Source organism: Pongo pygmaeus, chromosome 8 (assembly GCF_028885625.2).
Source record: "Pongo pygmaeus isolate AG05252 chromosome 8, NHGRI_mPonPyg2-v2.0_pri, whole genome shotgun sequence".
Taxonomy (NCBI): domain Eukaryota; kingdom Metazoa; phylum Chordata; class Mammalia; order Primates; family Hominidae; genus Pongo; species Pongo pygmaeus.
Window position 1 is genome coordinate 22,561,880 of NC_072381.2, and position 21,501 is coordinate 22,583,380.

General features: G+C 37.9%; 1 protein-coding gene across 8 annotated transcripts in view; it reads left to right on the forward strand.

Moving 5' to 3' along the window:
• Positions 1-19,838, forward strand: part of SPAG6 (sperm associated antigen 6) — an 87,519-nt gene extending 67,681 nt beyond the window's left edge. For 7 of the 8 annotated variants that reach the window (XM_054437064.2, XM_054437067.2, XM_054437065.2 and 4 more), the window contains one exon: positions 5,213-5,361. In XM_054437064.2, coding sequence (XP_054293039.1) covers positions 5,213-5,282 — 70 coding nt within the window. In that variant the 3' untranslated portion in view covers positions 5,283-5,361. Of the gene's footprint in view, positions 1-5,212; positions 5,362-19,039 lie in introns of those variants that run through there. The other variant, XM_054437069.1, reaches the window with a different exon arrangement.
• The last annotated feature ends 1,663 nt before the right edge of the window (positions 19,839-21,501 follow it).

A 21,501-nucleotide genomic window follows, 5' to 3' on the forward strand; every position in this document is an offset into this window, starting at 1 on the left:
ATATGCTTTACTAAAGAGTACCCAAATATAGAGTTCAAAGTAACCAGTTTTTAAATTGTGAATACCTGATTATAAAAGGCCCATAGATTCTGATTTTCATAGTTCCCTGCATATTACTATTCTACCTTAAGCTCACATTTACATTAATGAGACTATCACAGGCAGAAAAGAGATGTTGAGTAACAACAAAAAAGTTATTATCTAAATGCAAAAAAAACCCCAAAATGATGTTTATTATTTACAGGTACTTCAGAGTAATATAGCAAGATGCTATTTTCAGGATTAATAAAAAAGATTCATTTTTAAATGAAGTTGATTTGCAGAGCATTCAACCTAAGCCTCAGTTCTTGTAAGCCTAAAGGAGAACTATTCCACTAAACTCTAAATAAATAAAAGCAAAGTTACAAAGAAAAGAGAATGATTTAAACAACTGAATCTTTTTTTTTTTTTTTTTTTTTTTTTTTTGAGACGGAGTCTTGCTCTGTCGCCCAGGCTGGAGTGCAGTGGCGCGATCTTGGCTCACTGCAAGCTCCGCCTCCCAAGTTCACGCCATTCTCCTGCCTCAGCCTCCCGAGTAGCTGGGACTACAGGCGCCAGCCATCACGCCCAGCTAATTTTTTTGTATTTTTAGTAGAGACGGGGTTTCACCGTGTTAGCCAGGGTGGTCTCAATATCCTGACCTCGTGATCCGCCCGCCTTGGCCTCCCAAAGTGCTGGGATTACAGGCGTGAGCCACCCCGCCCACCCGGCCAAACAACTGAATCTTTAAAAATGCCCCCAAGGCATGCAGGATAAAGGCATATTTATCTACGTTTTCTAATCCTACATTTATTTCTTATTTTCTTTGATTAATATTGGAAAATATAAATGCTAATTTTTAAAACTTACATGCTGTAACATACTTACACAAGTTGCAACATGTCTGTTAATTCTTCCTATTTAATATCAATGGTGTTTAATACATATGGTAACATTAATTTTAAAAGCACAAAAGCAATTTTAAGATTAAAATTTGTTTTCTATCCACATATTTTTACCCAGTAAATTCTTTCCAGAGTTGCAAGTTTGTGCACTTTTTAGGAAGTTTATGAGAACTCCTTGACCAAAAGAGTTCCAATAGGTAAGCTTTGAAATATTAATATATATGATACATCAAAGCAGTGATATATCATAACATGTACAATTAGTCTACATATAACACTCTGTCTCCAAGCTGGAGTGCAGTAGCGTGATCTTGGCTCAACTGCGATTTCCGCCTCCCGGCTTCAAGCTATTCTCCTGCCTCAGCCTCCCAAGTAGCTGGGACTACAGGCACGTGCCACCACTCCCAGCTAATTTTTTGTGGTTTTAGTAGAGACAGGGTTTCACCATGTTGGCCAGGATGGTCTAGATCTTTTGACCTTGTGATCTGCCCACCTTGGCCTCCCAAAGTGCTGGGATTACAGGTGTGAGCCACCATACCCGGCCACAAATTTATGTTTTATAAGTTTGTATAACATAAAATGTGTAAAACCGTTAAATAAAGGAAATATTAAAATCCTTTATGAAGAAAATAAAATTAATTTTTATACGTGGAATATGTGTCCCTTCACGAAGAATGATATTTTATATAAGTTTAAGGTAACTTTCAATGCAATTTTGTTACAAACTTATAGAAAGATGCAAAAAAAAAAAAAAAGAACTAAAGTGTCCCCAGAATGAATGACCTATTAGAATCAACCAATGGTAAGGTACTTTATTGAAGTTTTTTTTTTTTTTCCACTTTTTTGAAGGCATATTTTAATTGAGCACCAGGAAAAACTGCAAACTCCATCACATTAGAAATTAATCTAGTGCTGGCCGGGCTTGGTGGCTCATGCCTATAATCCCAGCACTTTGGGAGGCCGAGGCAGGTGGATCACGAGGTCAGGAGATCGAGACCATCCTGGCTAACACGGTGAAACCCCGTCTCTACTAAAAATACAAAAAATTAGCCTGGCGTGGTGGCGGGCGCCTGTAGTCCCAGCTACTCAGAAGGCTGAGGCTGAGGCAGGAGAATGGCGTGAACCTGGGAGGCAGAGCTTGCAGTGAGCCAAGATTGTGCCACTGCGCTCCAGCCTGGGTGACAGAGGGAGACTCCGTCTCACCAAAAAAAAAAAAAAAAAAAAAAAAAAAAAGAAATTAATCTAGTGCTTTTGTCAAAATACCATTGTAAATTTTTAACTTCTCCACTTCTCCAATTCTGTGGACTGGGATTTCATTTTTAAAATTGGCTAATTATCATAAAGAATTTTGGTTACCTGACTTATGAAATTTCTGATACATATATATTTCACCCACACAGGGCAAGTAGGAAAACCTCAGTTATGTTTTAAAGCATTAGGTTCTATAAAATGGTATTTTATAGAAATCTTGGAAATGTTGTCTTTCTATGAAAATAGACAAATATAATCTCAAAATAGTTTTATTTTTACAATTACAGAATTCTCAAGAATCACTTGGTGATAACTATTTTAGAATTAATTATCCTTTGTAAGACAGTTTATCAACTGATACATTCATCTGTTACTAACCTAAATATTTATTTCATACTGCCTTCCGATTTAGTAATCTTTAAATTTTTTTAATGAAGCAAGGTAGGTAAATGAGAGGAAAGGGGTCTGGACTAGACATTAGAAGACCTAAGTTCTGGGCCTGGCTCACTCCACAGCCATAAGGTGATTTTGAACTCCTTTTTCTTCAAAATCTCTGCCTCAGCTGGGGTGGGGAAGCAGCTTTGGGGCAACATCTAATTTGGGGAGGGAGACATGGACACAGTCTGCCATTCAGCGTATTTCTGGTATCATAACAATATAATAATAACCCCAATTCTCTGTGGGTCTAGGATAAGGTTAATTCACTTACATTCTTAAAGGCCATTTAGAGGTAAGTTGGGATAGCTGTGGTTGCTGGCCAGAAGGAAGGAATTTCCTGGTCTTACCTGGAGGCTCATTTTGGTTCTTTCCGAAGGAGTACGCTAAGAGCTCAGGCTTAGGTGTCAAACAGACCTTAATTCCTCTCTCAGTTATAACTACTTACTATAACTATTACCTTGAAGGTAATAGTTAACCCCTTTAGCCACAGTTTCTGCATCTGTACAAGGTGGTTAAAGATAATTACCTATTTCATAGTTAGAATTAAATGAGAAAATGCTTAGCCAAAGGGCTACATGTGGCTACTTAGGACTAGAAAAATGGCTAGTATGTCTGTTAAACTGAATTTTTAATATTGAATTTAAAATTTATAAACTGACACTTGATGCAGTTATTGGAAAACTTTTATATATGTTTGGAACCACTTGTAAATTTTATGTAATCTAAATACAGACATACTAGCCATTTTTTAAAATTAATTAATTTTTTTGAGACGGAGTTTCACTCTTGTTGCCCAGACTAGAGTTCAATGGCGTGATCTCGGCTCACTGCAACCGCCACCTCCGGGGTTCAAGGGATTCTCCTGCCTCAGCCTCCTGAGTAGCTGGGATTACAGGCATGCGCCACCATGCCCAGCTAATTTTGTATTTTTAGCATGGACGAGGTTTCGCCATGTTGGTCAGGCTGGTCTTGAACTCCTGACCTCAGGTGTTCCACCCTCCTCAGCCTCCCAAAGTGCTGGGATTACAGGTGTGGGTCACTGCGCCCGGCCCATACTAGCCATTTTTCTAGTCCTCAGTAGCTGGTGGCTCCCATTCAGTCTACATGTAGCTCGTGGCTCCCATATTTAACATGGTAATAACAATTATTATTAATCTAATATCAATGATAACATCATTATATCAATACTAAGAATACTATATTATTAAATAAGTAAAATATTAATATGTTAATATGGTAAATTAAATATTTATTACATTAAAATATAAAATTTATTAATATTTAAATTAAAAGGTTAAAATTTTAAAGATATTTAAAAATCTACCTCTTGAATTCATATTATCTGGTGTCCGATACATTTGAAGGCCTTGGAAGGTAAAGCCTGCTTTAAAATTTTTGACTAACTCACAGAAGAAGCAGTTGTGAATTTCTCAGTGTAAGAATACTTCGAAGAAACCCACTGTTGAAAGACAATTTTTTCAAGAGTAAGAGGCGGTTAGAGGAGAAACATTCTTTAAGGTAGCTTTTTTGGGTGTGTACATAAGTAGCTGTTTAACTATGGATGCCTGTAAGCACACTACTCACTACTAAGAAAATACAGCTGTATTTTTTGGTCCACCTTAACTTGATAAATTGTGGAAGGAATTTTAGTGTAATATAAATTATGAGTTTTTAGGTCAAGCATCTGGTCATAGATAAAGATAACTAACAAAAGGCAAAGCAAGTCTCTAATATTAGGTTTTATCTGGAGAAAATGCCTTCAGAAGCTTAATTATTTTGAGTGTTTTGAGAATTTTTGAATTATACTTCCATAGATTTAAAAAGTTATTCTAGAATGCCTGCTGAATTTTATTTGACATTCATTTATCTGCATGTAAGTTATTTCCATGACGTATTAAGCATCTCACAACGCACTGATCAACATATTTAATACTTTTATACTAAATCTTGTATAAAATTTTCAATTTATGAATGTAAATGTATAGTACTATAGATGCCCAAGAACTATTAATAGTAAAAATGATTAATTTCCTAGGTTTGTATGATACAAGTATTTGTAAATAGTTTTTCAATACTAAATTATATTTTATTAAATAGTTTTTCAATATGAATTATACTCCCAGAAATTTTTGTTTTCCTAGGTGACCAGATCTGATTAAAATCCATGCTGAGAATGATCTCTAAGGCAGTTAGAATGCAGAAGTTGATTAGTAACAATAGACTGTGTAGTCTAACTTATGAAAAAAATCTATTAGCTATGATCCTTAAAGCAACGTTAGCCACTTGATATGATTAAAATGAAGTCTATAATAAAATATTGTCACTGGATTGAAGATTCTTGTTTGGAAAATGTCCCCTTTGCCATTACATTTATATCCCTTAAAGGTTTTGCTACTTCTCTAGCACAGTTTTATGAATTCGTATTCTCTTCCTAGATAGCCTCTAACTTTATGCACAAAGCATTACTGGAGCATAATTATTCAGAGTGTATTTGAGATTTCACTCACAGAATTATTTCAGATAAATCCCCTATATTGAACCTTATGTGCCTGCTGTGTTGATCATTTCACCAGCATTTCATAGCGTATTTTCTTTTTCAGGTATTACTCCCCTGGATATTCAGATACACTTCTGCAGAGGGTGGACAGCTATCAACCACTTAATAACTGAGCAAAGTTATGTTTTGATACTCAAATTCACAGCAGAGTAGTTTTGAGTAACAGTAATTAAATCTTTCTAAATATTTGAACTAAGTATATTCTAGATTTATTTAATGGGATATACCTTTAGATAATATTTTCTAAATTTATGTAATACTTTAAACCTTAGTAGCTTGAATATATGAGGAACTATTCATGGTCATTCGCATGCATAGGATTTGTTCTCAAGGTAGATTTTAAAAACACGTTAAAGGGCCTTAAGGCATTTGTTATTCTGTTAAAAACCACACACACTCATACATGCAGACACCTCCAATGAGATATAGATAAGAGATGGCATTCAAAAACCCTAAATTATTCTAGCCAGTTCGTCATAGGCATAGGCAAGGAAAGCTGGCCTTGCTAACTATGTAGTAGTATAGAGAAGAGAAATCTTTGAAGGAGGAAACTGATGACAGATACACAGGGCACTTGAAGGAGACTCTGATGCTAGTTATATATGTGCGTTAACTTAAGACACAGACTCTGTGGGTAACCTGTTAAATTTTTCCTAAATTCTTAGTAAAACCTACTCCTCTTTATCACAAGTTTTCCAAACCTCCTTCCCCACCCTATCTAAAGTGTTCCTTACCTTTCATGGGGCCAGTGAGGGTAGAATTGAGAATAAAGAGTTATACTCCTGCATACATGCTCTCCCTCTCATTGAAAGGTTTCTTAGTCTAGCTCTGCTCATGAATGAACAAAGAAGCAGGCATGTAAAATGGATCCTTGTCCTAACATCACTTTCCCAAGTTTCAAAAGTCACATTTTCAGGTATTTAAGGAATAATTTGAAGATAATACCATCAGGCTCAGACTTTACATGCATTTTTACTTAGGAAGTGGTAAACAGGTGAAAGAGGGTTTCAATAAAATTTTAAATAAAAACAGCATTAGAATTGTCCTTTTCATTTTTTCCTATCAGTGTGTTGCTGACCTTGGGGAATATGTGATTGGATTTATGGGTCTTGGTTAGTTGCTGTGTGTGTGTCTTTTGCTTTAAAGGGATATTACTTCTGCTGCTCTCTCCTGGAGGAGGTGAATGATAACCCACACAGCCCCTAGGCCACAGTGTTTCCAGTCTGACTCTGTTTTCAGGTTTCCTTCTTGGACTCTCTCTCTTTTTTTTTTTTTTTTTAATTTTTCATGCAAAAGGAGCTACCCATTTGTTTTTTGTATTTTCTGGATTCATCTCTGTCATCATTATTTCCTAACAGTGCATAACTTTGTTATGTCTTTTAAAACTTCATAATACCCAAGATTACCCCATTTCGTTTTGCCTTATATCCGGCTAAGATTGTTGGTTATTTCATTTTTTTTTAAATACTTCCTTGGGCCTATTTTGTTTCCTTGCAGCAATTTCTTTGATCTGTTGAATAGGAAAATGTAATTTGTATTCCCAGTTTTATAGCTTTCCTTTCTTTCCTTCATGCCTACACAGCTTGTCTTATGAATCTTTTAATTGGAAAAAATAAAAGTAGTTTTTATCTTTCTTCATTAGGGCTGTTTTTCTTAGATGTGTTGGTAATGACAGAATTTAGTTTATCTGGGTTAAAACCACCTCAGATATTGTTGGAATGTCAGATTTCCTAGTTGAAATTTTTCACTTCATAGATAATTTCATACTTATCAAACAGTACTAAACAAAGTAATAAAATACTTAATAGTGTTCAGATGGGTGTTATAATTTGATCATATGCATTGTGGAAAATTTATGCTATGAAATGTTTCTTGACATAAAACTCTTTAAACAAAATGAAGCTTTACTTTTTGAAAAGTATGTTGTGAGATTTAAAAAGTATATATAAAAACAAAATCTTTTTCATTTGTCATAGGGCAAAAATAATGTCTGTTATTAATGATAATCCACTGATATTTTTCACCCCTCATTTGAATTTTGTCAATTCTAATTCCCTGTGCAAACACCTGTCCCACTGCTCCCTACCCACCCCCCAACCCCAGGAGTTTATTTAAAATTCCCCGGTTCTTAGGAATTCTCAACTTACATGAACAACTATTTTTAGGACTTCAGTTCAGGAATAGAATTACTTGGACCTTATTATTATAGATTCAGTCCTTTCACCTGTTGTGGAAATAGGTGAAATCAGTGGTACCTGAAAAGAGATGTTGAAAACATAGGTTCTAGTCTCTGTTTCTGTTAAGTATTATAGTAAGGGTGATAATAGTTGCTCAGCTTACTCATAAGAAGCTTATGAAAATAACCTGCAATGGTGAAAATAACAATGTTATAAACAAATCCATTTTATACAAACTTAACATGTGATTAATGGAAAACCTAATAGTCAATGACAGATTATATATTTTAGCCAGCAATTGTGCAGTATTCCCCAGGCCCCACACTCTTAGATAAGTGTAGTTCAAACCAGATGATTTATGATTAAAAAAAACCCTACGTTTCCTGCCCTCATGGAGTTTTCTAATATAAACACATTTGCCCAGACAGGCAGTGGAATAGGCACAAGACACTGAACACAAAGCAGGCATATTTAATGTAGTATGGAAAAACAAATGACAACCCCATATTTACAGGATATTGACCTGTTTTTCTAACCCCTTTCTCTCAAAGAAAACCCTTTTCCTTAAAGAAAGGATGAAAGGTTTGCTTGTTTCTAAACTTGATTTGAGGTCCTGCTTAACATAAACCCTGACCTTAAATTCTTGGGTGAGGCCCATCTCCCATCCCAGATGTCAAGTTTAGAAACTAACCTTGAAAGAATGAAGAATTTTTCTGTTGTGTTTTCAAAGAGCCAATTCTTTGATTAAAATAGGTGCTACCAAATGTTGAGGTTTATGTACACTCTGGCTTATTCTGCCACAGAATTCACTGTTTAGAAAATGTTGATTTGCAGCTCTTCTGCTTCTTTCAGGAGATTAAAAGGATCAAGTGGCTGTCCTATAATTATTACATTTACCAGTTGTTTAAGATACTTTTGACTTTTAAAATTAGATTTGTTCATGCACTTATTTTTCTAGTAACATAAATACTTACGTTGTTTTGTTTTTACGAGGCCTTGGTAGGCCATAAAATTAGATGCATATCCAGTGATATTACTTTAAAGAATGGTGGGTTTTATTGTTTTGTAGGTATCAATAAGTTAATTTTTTTTAAAAAATTAGGCAGTATATGAATGGAGAAAGAAAGAAGCAAAAATATGACTCCAGATCTCACAACCCAAAACGGAATGGTCATTAACAAGCTGAGATAGTTCCAAATAGCTCTCCAAACCTTGGTACAGCTAGAAAAATTCTGGAAAAATGTATTCATGCTACACATGTTATTTTAAAATTAAAAACAAAAGTTACTGCAGTTTGCTTGTTTCATGGAAGATAGAGTTTTCACTTTGTTTTTAATTTTAGTGGGTTTAGGGAAAAATATTTCCTTGGGGATTAAGTTAGAGGTCAATACAAAATATTTATAAATGGGCTTCTTTTATTCATGATTGATACATTTTCTAAAGTAGATTTAAACTGAATGCTGGATAAAGAATATTATACCAACATATATCATTATTGCAAAGTGATTTGGTATGGATATTTATACATTAAATAAAGCCTTTAAATTTCCTCACGTATATAGAATTTGTGGTAATACACTCTCGCTAGTTTTTTTTTTTTTTTTTTTGAGACGGAGTCTCGCTCTTTCACCCAGGCTGGAGTGCAGTGGTGTGATCTCGGCTCACTGCAAGCTCCGCCACCCGGGTTCACGCCATTCTCCTGCCTCAGCCTCCCGAGTAGCTGGGACTACAGGCGCCCGCCATCACGCCTGGCTAATTTTTTTGTATTTTTGGTAGAGATGGGGTTTCACCGTGTTAGCCAGGATGGTCTGGATCTCCTGACCTCGTGATCCACCCGCGTCAGCCTCCCAAAGTGCTGGGATTACGGGCGTGAGCCACCGCGCCTGGCCCACTCTTGCTAAAATTTATGCATTACTGATAGTAAATGGTTTACTCAAAGTATTTTTGGATATAAAGAAGTCCAACTCTATGAAAACTATTGTAACCTATATTGAGTGTTCTATTTTTTTATTTCTGTTTGCATGTGTAGTTTAAGTCATACAAACAATACAAGCGAGTAAAGTGCCAAAGGGAATGTCAACATTTTCCCATATTTTTCTTCACTAACTGAAGATGACCTTTTACTTAGATGAGTGAAATGTGCCCTGTTCTCAGTCCCCAGTGTCACCCAGCACTGTGATGAGCACACAGGAGAACCAGCAGCAGGTTGGACTGAGAGTAAGAGCCTCTAGGCTTCTGGTTGACCTTAGGTCACGCTAGCTCTGACTACAGCAAGTCTCCTCAAGTCTCTAGGCCTTAGTAGACCCGTATAAGAATCTCAAAACTACCACCCCAGTCAGTGGCCTTGGCAAGTTGCTAATAGCACCCACTACATCAGATTCTGAGGATTAAATGAGGATGAGCGAGCAGAAGGTGTGGCATGTAGTAAATGGTGCCACCGTTACTCTCTGTATCTTTGTATAATATAAAAGGTGCCCAGTCCTCAAGATAGTTTATTTCCATCTGGCAGCAATTATTGTAATAGTCTTATTTTGTTAGAGCAACACACTTTACTGCCATCTGCTGGAAAATTATCTTTATAAATATGCGAATCCATGATGTCTAATATGTGAACTGTGCCCCCTGAGAAGTGCTGGTGTGCTTGTGAAGTACACAACCTGTGTGACCACGCACATAAGTGCTTGATAAATCATATTTGTTACTCTTCTTTTCACTTTTGTAAGGGATTTCGAAAAGAGTTTCAGATAAACAATGATACTGGATGAAGAAATTTATTTAAAAAAAATCAAAGAGTCAAAGTTAATATCAATAAAAAGTATAAGCATTTTGTTGCAACGCCTGGAAACATTTGTGCCCATTACTTCCCTCAGTTCCCCCTTCCCCCACAGAAAAGTGTGCTCTGCAATAAAACCTACAATCTAAGTTAGCAGAGATGCTAATTAAGACATTATTCTTCCATTTATAAACACTGTATGTGAGACCAAATTTGGGGCCACATTGTATGTATGCAGAACCAAAGCACATTTTGGAATAAACCATATGGCCTTTTCATCTTGACTTTAAAAATTGAATAAAAAAATTATATTAATAATGTATCATCACTGCAAGATGGCAGATCTCCAGAAAGTGACACTTCTGGGCTTCATTTTCTTCATCTCAGAACCTGGGTTGGGACATAACAGGTGTCCCTCTCTTCTAGCCAGACAGTCCTTAATGAAGGGATGTCCTAGTACCATTTTGCACACAAAAGGAAATATTTGGCTCATTTTCATAGCTAGCTATACAGTCATGGAGAAGACTGACCAAAGTTGGATAAAGGAGAGTTTATTGATAATGGGAGCACTCTTCCAGGACATAGGATTTATCACTCTGACAAGGGTGATAAGATGACTCTTGGAAGCTTGGAGAAAGCAGCAACAGCCCATGGCAAGTGAAGTGGAAATGCCATAATTGCCAGGGCCAACTGGAAGACATGTCAAGTGACTCAGAGAGGTGGGCATGCTGGAGTACATAGCCTATGTGGGGATGGAAAACCCACCAGCTGACTGCGTTCTAAGTGAAGGCCTGGAGGACATACCTTTTACCAAATTTGGGGCCACATTGTATGTATGCAAGACCAAAGCACATTTTGGATATAAAGAAGTCCGACTCTATGAAAACTATTGTAACCTATATTGAGTGTTCTGTTTTTTTATTTCTGTTTGCATGTATAGTTTAAGTCATACAAACAATACAAGCGAGTAAAGTGCCAAAGGGAATGTTAACATTTTCTCGTATTTTTCTTCAGTAAGATGATAAGAAATGCATTGTTAAGAGAGTTACAGTCACTGAGAATCTTAGTGGAGGCACTCTTCTCTATGCCAGGGTTGACTGGAGGAGACACTGCTACAGAACTGGGCTCCTTAACAGAAATAAGGATGATAGGATCCTGAAATAACAGAGGCCAAGTAGCAAGACTTAACTGTCAGAAGCAAGGTGTGCACAGTTTTTGCAATGAGTGGCAAGATTGGTGTGGCATCCAGGGGCCCATTCTACAGAGAGCTATGAAAATGCTTGATAGAATTTCCTAGAGGCAAGATAAATGAGCAGTCAACAAGTATCAATTTCTAAAATAAAAATATGAGGCTGAGGGCAGCTGTCATGGTAAAAAGTCAGTCACTAGCTCAGTTTCCAAACCTGAGTCAGATCTCAGATCTCAGATCTGGGACCCACTGGGTGAAGGAGAGGATGATCTTTATGACAACAGAACCTAAAGCACCTGAGCAAGTATATTTAGTAATTATTTCCCCAGCACTTCAGAATATTGTTCCAACCCTTTTACCAGATGATAGAGCCCTGTAGCAGGTCTCGACAGCAGTACAAGAAGCCCTGCTATATCCCTCAACAGACCCTATGGTGTTACAGGAATCTGTGGTCGGAAAGAATGCTGGGGATAGTTGCTGGTAACCAATCTCAATAGAAGAATCACGGCATAGACCCCCTAGGATTCTGGAGAAGGGCCATATTATCTGTAGTAAACAACAATATGCCATTCTAAAGTTCTTGGCTGGTTGTAGTGGCTCACACCTGTAATCCCAGCACTTTTGGGAGGCCGAAGCAGGAGGATCGCTTGAGCCCAGAAGTTAAAGACCAGCTTGGGCAACATAGAGAGACCTCATCTCTACAAAAAATACAAAAATAGTTGAGTGTAGTGGTGTGTGTCTGTAGTCCTAGCTGCTTGGGAGGCTGAGGTGGGAGGATCACTTGGGCCCTGGAGGCCAAGGATGCAGTGAGCCATGATCACACCACTGCATTCCAGTCTGGACATCAGAGAGAGACCCTATCTCAAAAAAATAAATAAATAAAGGAAATTCTTGCAGACCCCTGGGCCCTGATTGAAATGAAGCACCTGACCCTCAGACATCAAGTAACTATGGAACCTGAGATATTCATCAGGAGCTGGCTCTGTCAGACCTGCCAAGTTATAAAGTTGGGTGGGCCTGGTGGCGATTTATCACAAAATGGAAGTGGCAGATACAGGATTGGGCATGAGCTGGGCCAGAGGACACAAGTAAGTTGTACCAGTTGATGGCCCAGACCTGCATGTCATCCACGCCTATTGCACTGGTGTTTATAACTACGGTGTTCACAACTATCTCAGCTCATAACCACGGCTGCAAGGAGGTGTCCCTTGTGGCCAGCTGATGGAGGAAGAAAAGTGCTGACCTTCATTCATAGCTGGCTGGCTCCGCATAAGAGAGCAAGCCAAAAATGGATGCTGCCGCACTACAGCCCTACTTAGGGTGATCTTAAAAAAGGGTGGTGAGGGAGAAATCCTTCCAATAGGCAAAGTTCCACAGGATGCACTTGGTCATCCACTTTGTGTGAAAAGAAGAGTGGTTCAAAGTAAAGAACATATGCAGGCTCATGGACAGTGGTGAATGTGGTGGTAGTTTGGTCAGGGGCTTAGAAGCAGAAGGATTGGTATGGATATAAGGTGTGAAGAACTTTGTGTCATATGTTAATGCACATCAAAGCAGCCACTACCAAAAGGCACTAAACAACATTCATGACTCAGCCATGCATGCAGCAGCCTCTCTCGTTGGCTACTGTAGTGCTGGCACAATGGGCACATAAACGGAGTGAGTAGCCATGGTGGCAGGGATGGTGGCTATGAATAGATCCAACAGCATGGACTTCCATTCACCAAATCTGATCCAGCTACTGCCACTGCTGCTGCCAAATGTCTAATCTGTCAATAACAGAAACCGAGACCAACCAACCATTTGGAGGTAAGTTGACTTCAACTTCTTCCACCCTGGAAAGGGCAGGAATTCATCTTGATTGGGATTGTTGTATATTCTGGCATGAATTTGCCTTTCCTATCCATAGGACCTCAGCCAGTACCACTACCCAAGGACTTAAGAATGCTTGATCCACTGGTATTAGATTCCATATGATACTGCCTTGGGTCAGAGTCTACTGGTCCTATCACACATATTACACCATTCCTGAGCCACTGGTATGATAGAATGGTGGACTGTCCTCTTAAAGATGCAACTGAGGCTCCAGCTTGGAGAAGATACCCCCACAAGGTTGAGATACCACCCTAAATCAATGCCATTATATGGTGCTATGTCCCCAGTAGGTAGAATACATAGGTCCAGAAACTACAGGGAGAAGGGGGGAAGTAGGCATGGCTCTGCTTACTGTCATTCCCAGAGGTACATTTGGGGAATTTGTGCTTCCTGTCCCCAAAACTTTAGATTCTATGGGTCAAGTGGTCTTGGCTTTTACTGGGGTAATACTTCATCAGTGGACACAAAGTCCCATCGTACTTCACATTACAGCTGCCACTCAGTCACTTCAGTCTCCTTATGCCAAGAGACCAGTGGAAAAAGAGTCAGTAAACTAGCAAGACCATTGATCCTGATCATCAGGAGGAGGTAGAACTTTGTCACAGAACACAGGGAAGAATGTTTGGCACACAGGTGATCTGATGGGATGTTTCCTGATGCTCTCATGCCTACTTTTAACAGTAAGCAGACAAGAACAGAAGCTATGGCTGGGATAGACATGGGGACCAGGGACTCAGAATCTTGGAGACAAGGGTCTGGGTCACCCCATCAGACAGTCTGCCTAGACCACATGGCTGCTGGCAGTGGCTGAGGCAATTCTAGAATGAGGACAGGGTAGAGAAGAGGGTGAAATGTCAGTTACCTCAGGCTTGAGATCTATTGCAGCTGCAGTGACTATAGTTTGCTGATTAACCTTATAAGTTTCCCCAGTAATAAAGACCAATGAGAATCCTGGAATTGTCGAGTACTGGGTGGATGAACTTACCCCAAGCGGCAAGTGGATCTGAGCAGCACAAAGGGTGGCCCATAATAGTCTAGTGCTCCACCCATATCTCCTCTTTAGGACCAAGGGCCAACAAACCCATCCTCCAACTGCAGTGATTTTTGGTCACATGTTTTATATCCTTACCCACAAATATGAGCTGAATTAAATCCTCAACCCACAACCAGGATGAGTCTTAATAATTTGCTAAATCTTAAAATTGACACCTTAATTTGAGCACCGCCACCCCAAATTTGAGAACACATAGGCAACTGGTTCAAACTGGAATCCAACCAAACCAGAACGTCAAATTTTCTCAGATGTGAATCCAAACCAGAAGTTCAGACACTTCTCATGTATAGCCCAGGTAGACTCTCTGTGGCCTTAGCAGTCCTTGCTAATTAGAAGTCCTGTATTGCCTCTGGGAGCTTAGCTGCCAAGCATCTTCCCAATCGTGCTCCCAAATAAAGGTAAGGTAAATGGCTAGAATTTTTAAAAATTAACTTATGCTCAGTTATCTATTTGGTTCAGAGGAGAAAGAAAACATCAGTGGTTTTTCAAAAGGTAATTCCACACCCAGCACCATCATACCCTCCAAGTCACATGGTAAAAATAAATGATGCCTGTCTGTGGTTAATTGTGAAGCCATCCCAGTTCTCATCTGATGTAGCCTAATGAAGGCTCTAAATACCAAGAGTGAAATCTTAACCTTAACAAATGACCTTGCCTCACAGTTCAGGCACAATTTTTAGGTTTCTCATCCAAGGGAGGGGGATTTAAAAATCAGTATTCATATGAAAAATTATTCTTAGAAGCCCTTAAGATTGTTGCTCACACAAGAGATGCAGGTCTATGTTTATGCACCATGAGAACGGGAACCATGCTTGATTCATCTTTGTATCCAGCACAACATTTAGCATAGTTGCCTAGTGCGCAGCAGGAGATCAAGAAATAATTATTGAATAAATGAATGAGGCTGCAAAGTTCCATGAGCCATCCTAGTTGCTTGCAACCCTTGAGGGGAATTTGGCCAAGACACTTTATAAGTGTAGCTTGCCCAAGTAAGAAAAGGCTCTTTTCAAGATCTACTCTGTCAGGACAACTGCCACTTTGTTTTCACTGGGCATCGGAATCTGGCTCTACCATCCTCCACACCTGCTCAACTCAGGTTAATGGTATCTGAAGTAGTTCTTCTTAGAACTTTAAAATGGTAGCAAAAAGACCAGTTTAGAAGGAATGAACCACATTGTAGGATGATTTTCTGAGTTTATTTAACAGCTTGAGCTTGAATACATACTGTGCGTGTGTGTGTGTGTGTGTGTGTGTGTGTGTGTGTGTGTATGTGAGTGCATGTGTATATGTGCCAATCAGATTCTCCCAGGAATTTTAGATTTGCACAGACAGACAGTAGTTGGGAGTTGGTAGCTAAATCATTAATGGCAGCCAACCCTTTGGAGGAACTTGTAGATTTCAGCCTCTGAGGTCCTGGGAACTGCCCTGGGCTACTTCTCCCTGAGGGAGGTTAAGTTGTTCAACTCTTCCTTGTAAGACTCTTCCCTCCAGTAAATTTACTCTTTTACCTATATTCTTTCCAACTGGTTTTTGTTATCTGCAAATGGAAGAAAGGCATTTTGGAGGAAACCTGTGGATCTGAGCTGGGCTCTGGAAGAATGGTGGGGTGGAGGAAGGAGAGCTGAGTGGAGAGGTCAGGGGAAGGCTCTTAAGGCAATCAATCACCTTTCTGCCCTGAGTCAGCTATGGACAAGAGGCTGCCAAGCAGAGAGTTGACTCAGCAGAGGACTGCAAGGGGCCACCCTGAGTGAGGCTGGTTTTTAAATATTCATTTCAAAAGCAATTGAATGCTCTCTTTCCCCTCTCCTGTGCTTAGGTATGTCTTCTACAGTTCTTGTTCCAATCACTTGAACTCCTTTGTGTCTCCTGCCTCTGCTTCTTCCAAGGCACCTACTAACGTCCAATGAGGCCACAGGGTCTTCTCTTTGATCCCAGGATATTTCTGTGTATTGTTAGCCTTTTTATTGAACCTAAGGAAGGAATTCAAATGGTGATTTAATTCGTGCCTTTCTCCCCTCCTGCCCCTTCCCAAGTATCCCATTGTGGGAATTTTGGAGACAAACCCTGCCTCTGATTCAAGCCATGTATGTAAATGAATTTATTGGATGCCACTGAGAAGGCTACATTAGGAAAGGGAAGAGATTTGTGAATTTAAGAAAAACTACAACAAATCTATGCGGGAGGAGGGAAGGAAAAAAGGAGGAATTTGGACCATTTATTTGCAGCATGTCTTACTGACGGTTAAATACAGTGGTTTGTTCTGTTTTCTGCCACTCGAGGGTTATTTAATTAAATTCATGACCTAGGATGCTAACCAGCCCATATCTAAAATAATTGCTTCTCTGTTGGTGAGATGTAAAGCCGGGATTGATTTTCCCCTGGCCGATAGCTCTCCTTTCTGACTCATGAATGTCATCTCCACTCCCTGCCCCACGTAATTTGATCTCTGTATTTGATCCCTATTTAGTAGTACACTTCGCCAAACAGATGTCTGAGTAATTAAAATCCCACATGGGCACACTCGTCAGTGAGTTACATCTATTTAATAGTCAGCTTAGAAACTTTTCACCCTTCGGCTTTTCTCCCATCCTGGTGTCATATGTCAGTAGACTTTAGCAGGATTTAACTATTAGAGTTCAAACCTGCTGTTTGTTTTCCTGCATTCATAGAGACTCTCTTTTCGTTTTCTGACTGCATTTTGTTCACAAGTCCCTGATCTCTTTCTCCTTCAACTCACCTGGATTTTCTCTATGGTTTTACACCAGCATTCAAATTCTCATTGGATGAGTCATCCTATATTTCATTCATGACAACACTGGCAATTAAAAAAAAAAATCAGAACAATGTTGTTATAACCATGGATTAAGAGTGCCTTTTTTTTTCCCTGGAGGCGTAGCCAAAATATTTCAGTCTGAACAATCCTCCAATTTTTTTTTAAACTATTTGAGATCAAATACTGAAAACCTGTTTGGTTGCTACAGGTCACTGAAGGATTTTGATGGGACAGAATTATAGAAGGAAAGAATACATATTTGAAGAAGGCAAGGAAGGTCAAGAAGGGCTGATTACAGGAAATTTGTTCACTTTTGAGAGAGGATTTAGATGGACACTTATTTAGAAAATGTTGAATTGAATATGAATACTACAGAGACAATGTTCTTATGATAAATCCTATGCTACTAAGTAACATTTCATAAAACTTGAGGAGAATGCTATAATTTATAGTAGATAAAAGAATTTCCCTTACAGTTGATGATGCATATTGATTTTAAATTCCAAAGAACTAAACATTGTGAACGAAGTATAGAATATATATGCATCTATTCTGATAACTGTCAAACTGGACTTAAACAAAATCAGATAAATGAGGAGGTAATAAGTCATAGCAAAAGGATCCTTTATTTTCCTACTTTTAAACAGATGGAGTGCTAGTGCATTTAGCATGAATCATTTTATAAAAGTAAGTTTCTCAGAACATGCATGTTTCTTGTGAAGTTCCTTTGTACTCACAGTATTTCAGAATAAAAAAAATGTGATAGAAAAAACAAGCAACAAGTTCAGAGGTTAACGGATGTTGTTTTAGTTCTATGTGAACAAATTCTAAAAGTATTTGTACAAACTTTATTACCATGATGGTATTTAAAAGCTAGGTGAAAATCCTATTGTTCAGTGGGAACTTCATCTTAGTGGTTTGTACACAACTTCTGGTCTTGTTATCTAAACTAACAAAGGTCATGTAAATAAACAGACATAAATTAACAGCATGATTCTTAAACAGTGACATGGACTAGGAGTTAGTATTTCAGGAAGGTAGATAGCTTCCAAATAACGGAAATGCTACGGGTGTGATTTTTCTCAATGTTTATTATCTAGTACTATTATACCCCTTGCTGGCTCATGAACTGGTATGATTTTCATTCTTGCTGTGCTCAGGATAACCTTCCCCTGCTTCCTTCCCTTCAATGCAGCTTGTGTTTAATCTATTTAAAGTTCAGGGCCCTTGTTTTTTTTCTGTGATTCAAGCTTTTTAAGCCTTGTTTTCCTTCCAGTCATTCCTTACCACGTGTCTATCCATGCCCTGCTGTCTGTCTCTTTCAGATATTTTTTTAAAAGGTGATTAATTCCAATAACACATTTCTAGCTTCCCGTTGTCTTAGTGTAAATTGGGGAGAATATTTCCTGACCTCATCACAAAGAAGTTGTGAAGGTCAAATGAGCTCTTGTGTATGAAAGGGTTTTGTACATAGCTACTGGCTTCATGTAGCCAAGGAGCTTCTGCTCCATCCCCAGCTACCTGCCTGGCTCAAATACAGCTTGTACCATTTGCTAGCTGTGTGAACTTCAGCAAGCTATGTAACTTTTCTGTGGAACTTCAATTCCATAAAGTGGAAAATGGGGATCATAAATGTACTTAAATCCTGGGGTTGTTTGGTGATGGTTACGTGAGATGATTCATGCATATTATGAGGTCAGAACATGATTAGGACAGTTTCAGTTTTAAGCCCCCAGTAAATGCTAGCACAAGTGCAGGTATCAGATGGTGTTTCCCCCTTGAAGTCGGTGTACTTCCTCACAGGCTCATCTCTCTAGCTCGAGGCGAAAGCTAGGCTATATCCCTTGGGCGTGGTCTGTCACAACTAAGGATGAGGGCGGGTGTAGGGATCCTGGCTGAGCACATGTCTTTTGAGGATTGCCAGGTACTTTTAACAGCTGTCTCTCTTTCTCTAAATAGTGTTCACTTGGCTTGGATTCTCCTTTAATGACTTTATTTCGAATGACTTGTTTATGTCAATTTTTTTCAGTTTGCCGCCTACTTATGCTTAAAGCCACAAAAATACCTTCTTCCTAATCTGGAAAATGGGAATAGTAAGAGTATCTACCCCTGGGGTTGTAATGAGATCAACTGAACCTCTTCCAAAGGATATAAGGAAGTATCATATTCTAGGAAGCTTTTGAAAAACTGGAGAAGAAAGCATTTCCAAATGTTACCTTGAACACAGGAAATGAGGTGAGAAGAAACAAAACAAAACATACAATAAAAACCTAACATTCTAAAAATTCAGTAAGTTAGTGATTCTTCCAAATGAGCTCTCCTCTCAAACTGGTTCTCTGAATTTAAGCTCAATGATGCTGTTGTTGCCCAAAAGGTTTCGGGATTTCTTCTTTCAAAAGAGTTGTTAAGGACCTGTATGTAAATACTAACTCTTCCACTTTATGATAGTCATGACAAATATCTTTCTACTTCACAACTTCTAATTTGATATTGTTGTAATTTTTGGTATACAGATGCTTTAAACGATTATTGCAGATAAATCTATGAGTTCTTCCATTGTTTTGTGGTTAGTTCTTTCCCATCCAAAAATCACCTAGCTATTCATTTAGATTTTTTTTTTTACTTCTTTTATAGTTCAGTTTTCACATTTATCTTTTTATCTGGAATGTATTTCAGTAGACTGCATGAAGTGAACATTTAATCTGATTTTTTTTCCCAAATGCTTGGCCAGTTTTCCTAGTGCCAGTTATTAAATAATCCATGTCTTCTCCATTAGTGATGCTTCATTTATTGGAATATTGAGTTTTCTTTCAGGGCTATCTGTTCTGAAATATTTATTTGTCAATCTTTCCTCAGTAGTTCAATATTATTGTAATTATTATGGCTTTATAATATGTATTAACATCTGGTAGAGTAAATCTCATGTTATTATTCTTTCTTTTCAAAGTATTCTGGCTACTCTGTTTTTTCCTCCAGATGGAAATACATTTTTTCAACTTCTAAAAATGTCCCGTTGGAATTTTAGTTACAATTGCAAATTAAGGGATAGATATCTTTGTCCAGGAGCATACATATTTCTCAATCTATTCAAATCTTTTTGCTTTCATTTTTTCTCTTTTTCTTTGTATAAATCCCTTTCAGTTCTTGCCAATATTATTTATATGTGAATAGAATCTTTTTAAGAAATATATTTGTTCCCAGGTTCCAACACCCCCAAAAAGTTATATTTCCCAATAGGTTATTGCTAGATCAGTAGAAAGTTATTGATTTTAATAATTATTTTATAATAGATTTTTAATAAAGTTTCTTAAGTTTTCTAGGCAAAAAGTTTCTGCAAATAAAGGCAATTTTTCTACTGCTTTGCAATATTTTACTTAGTATTTTTGTTTCTTGTCTTATTACAGAATGACTTCAGCATAATTTTAAATAATAGTGGTGAAAGCAGGCATATTTATACCTGCTTTTAATGAAAATGCCTGTCTGTCATTGAGTATGGAAATTTAAAAATATACACAAAAGTAAATGAAAGTCTAATGTGCCTCTCACCTAGCCTCAACAATTATTGACATTTTTGCACACACTTTTAGTAGAATTATAAATTAATCCAGTCTTTTGAATATTAATTTGGAAATAGCTATCCAAATATTAATCTGCAATTCCATTGCTAGGCATTAATCCAACATGTACACCTGCATCAATAGGCAAAGACATTCATGGATGCTCTAACTGTATGTAATTGCAGAAAACAAGAAAATAGTCTAAATGGTCCCTAATAGGTGAGTGAAAAATCACGGTTCATTCATATAACTGTACTTAACCACTACAAAAAATTTTGGTAGGTCTATATGTGCTGATGTGGGAAGATGTACAAGGCACTTTATGAAATTAAAAAATAAAAAGCAGGCCAGGTGCGGTGGCTCATACCTGTAATCCCAGCAATTTGGGAGGCCGAGGCAGGTGGATCACCTGAGGTCAGGAGTTCAAGACCAGCCTGGCCAACATGGCGAAACCCCCTCTCTACTGAAAATACAAAAATTAGCTGGGCATGGTGGCGTGCACCTGTAATCCCAGCTACTCAGGAGGCCTTCGGAGAGAAGGTGTAAAGTTAATTTGGCTGTCTTACCAGTACCATTATTATTTTTATAAAATCTTATTAAAAGATATGATGTTGGCTATCAGTTTAACATTTACTAAAAGTTTTTAAAAAATATAGTTGTTTTAATTGGGAATAGGTGCTAGATTTTTATCACTTATCAAGATAATAAGGTTCTTATTCTTATATAACCTAAATGTATTTTTATATAGACTATTTTCCTAGTATTGAAATGTCCTGGCATTTCTAGCATAAAATCTACCTGATTGTTTAAAATGACTGACTTTATTGAATTTAATTTGCTGGCATTTTTGGTATTTTGGGGGGAATTCTGGCATTGAGTTTCTTATGTGAACTTTTATTTTTTGAGTGTCCTTTCTTTATCTTTTTTTTGAGAC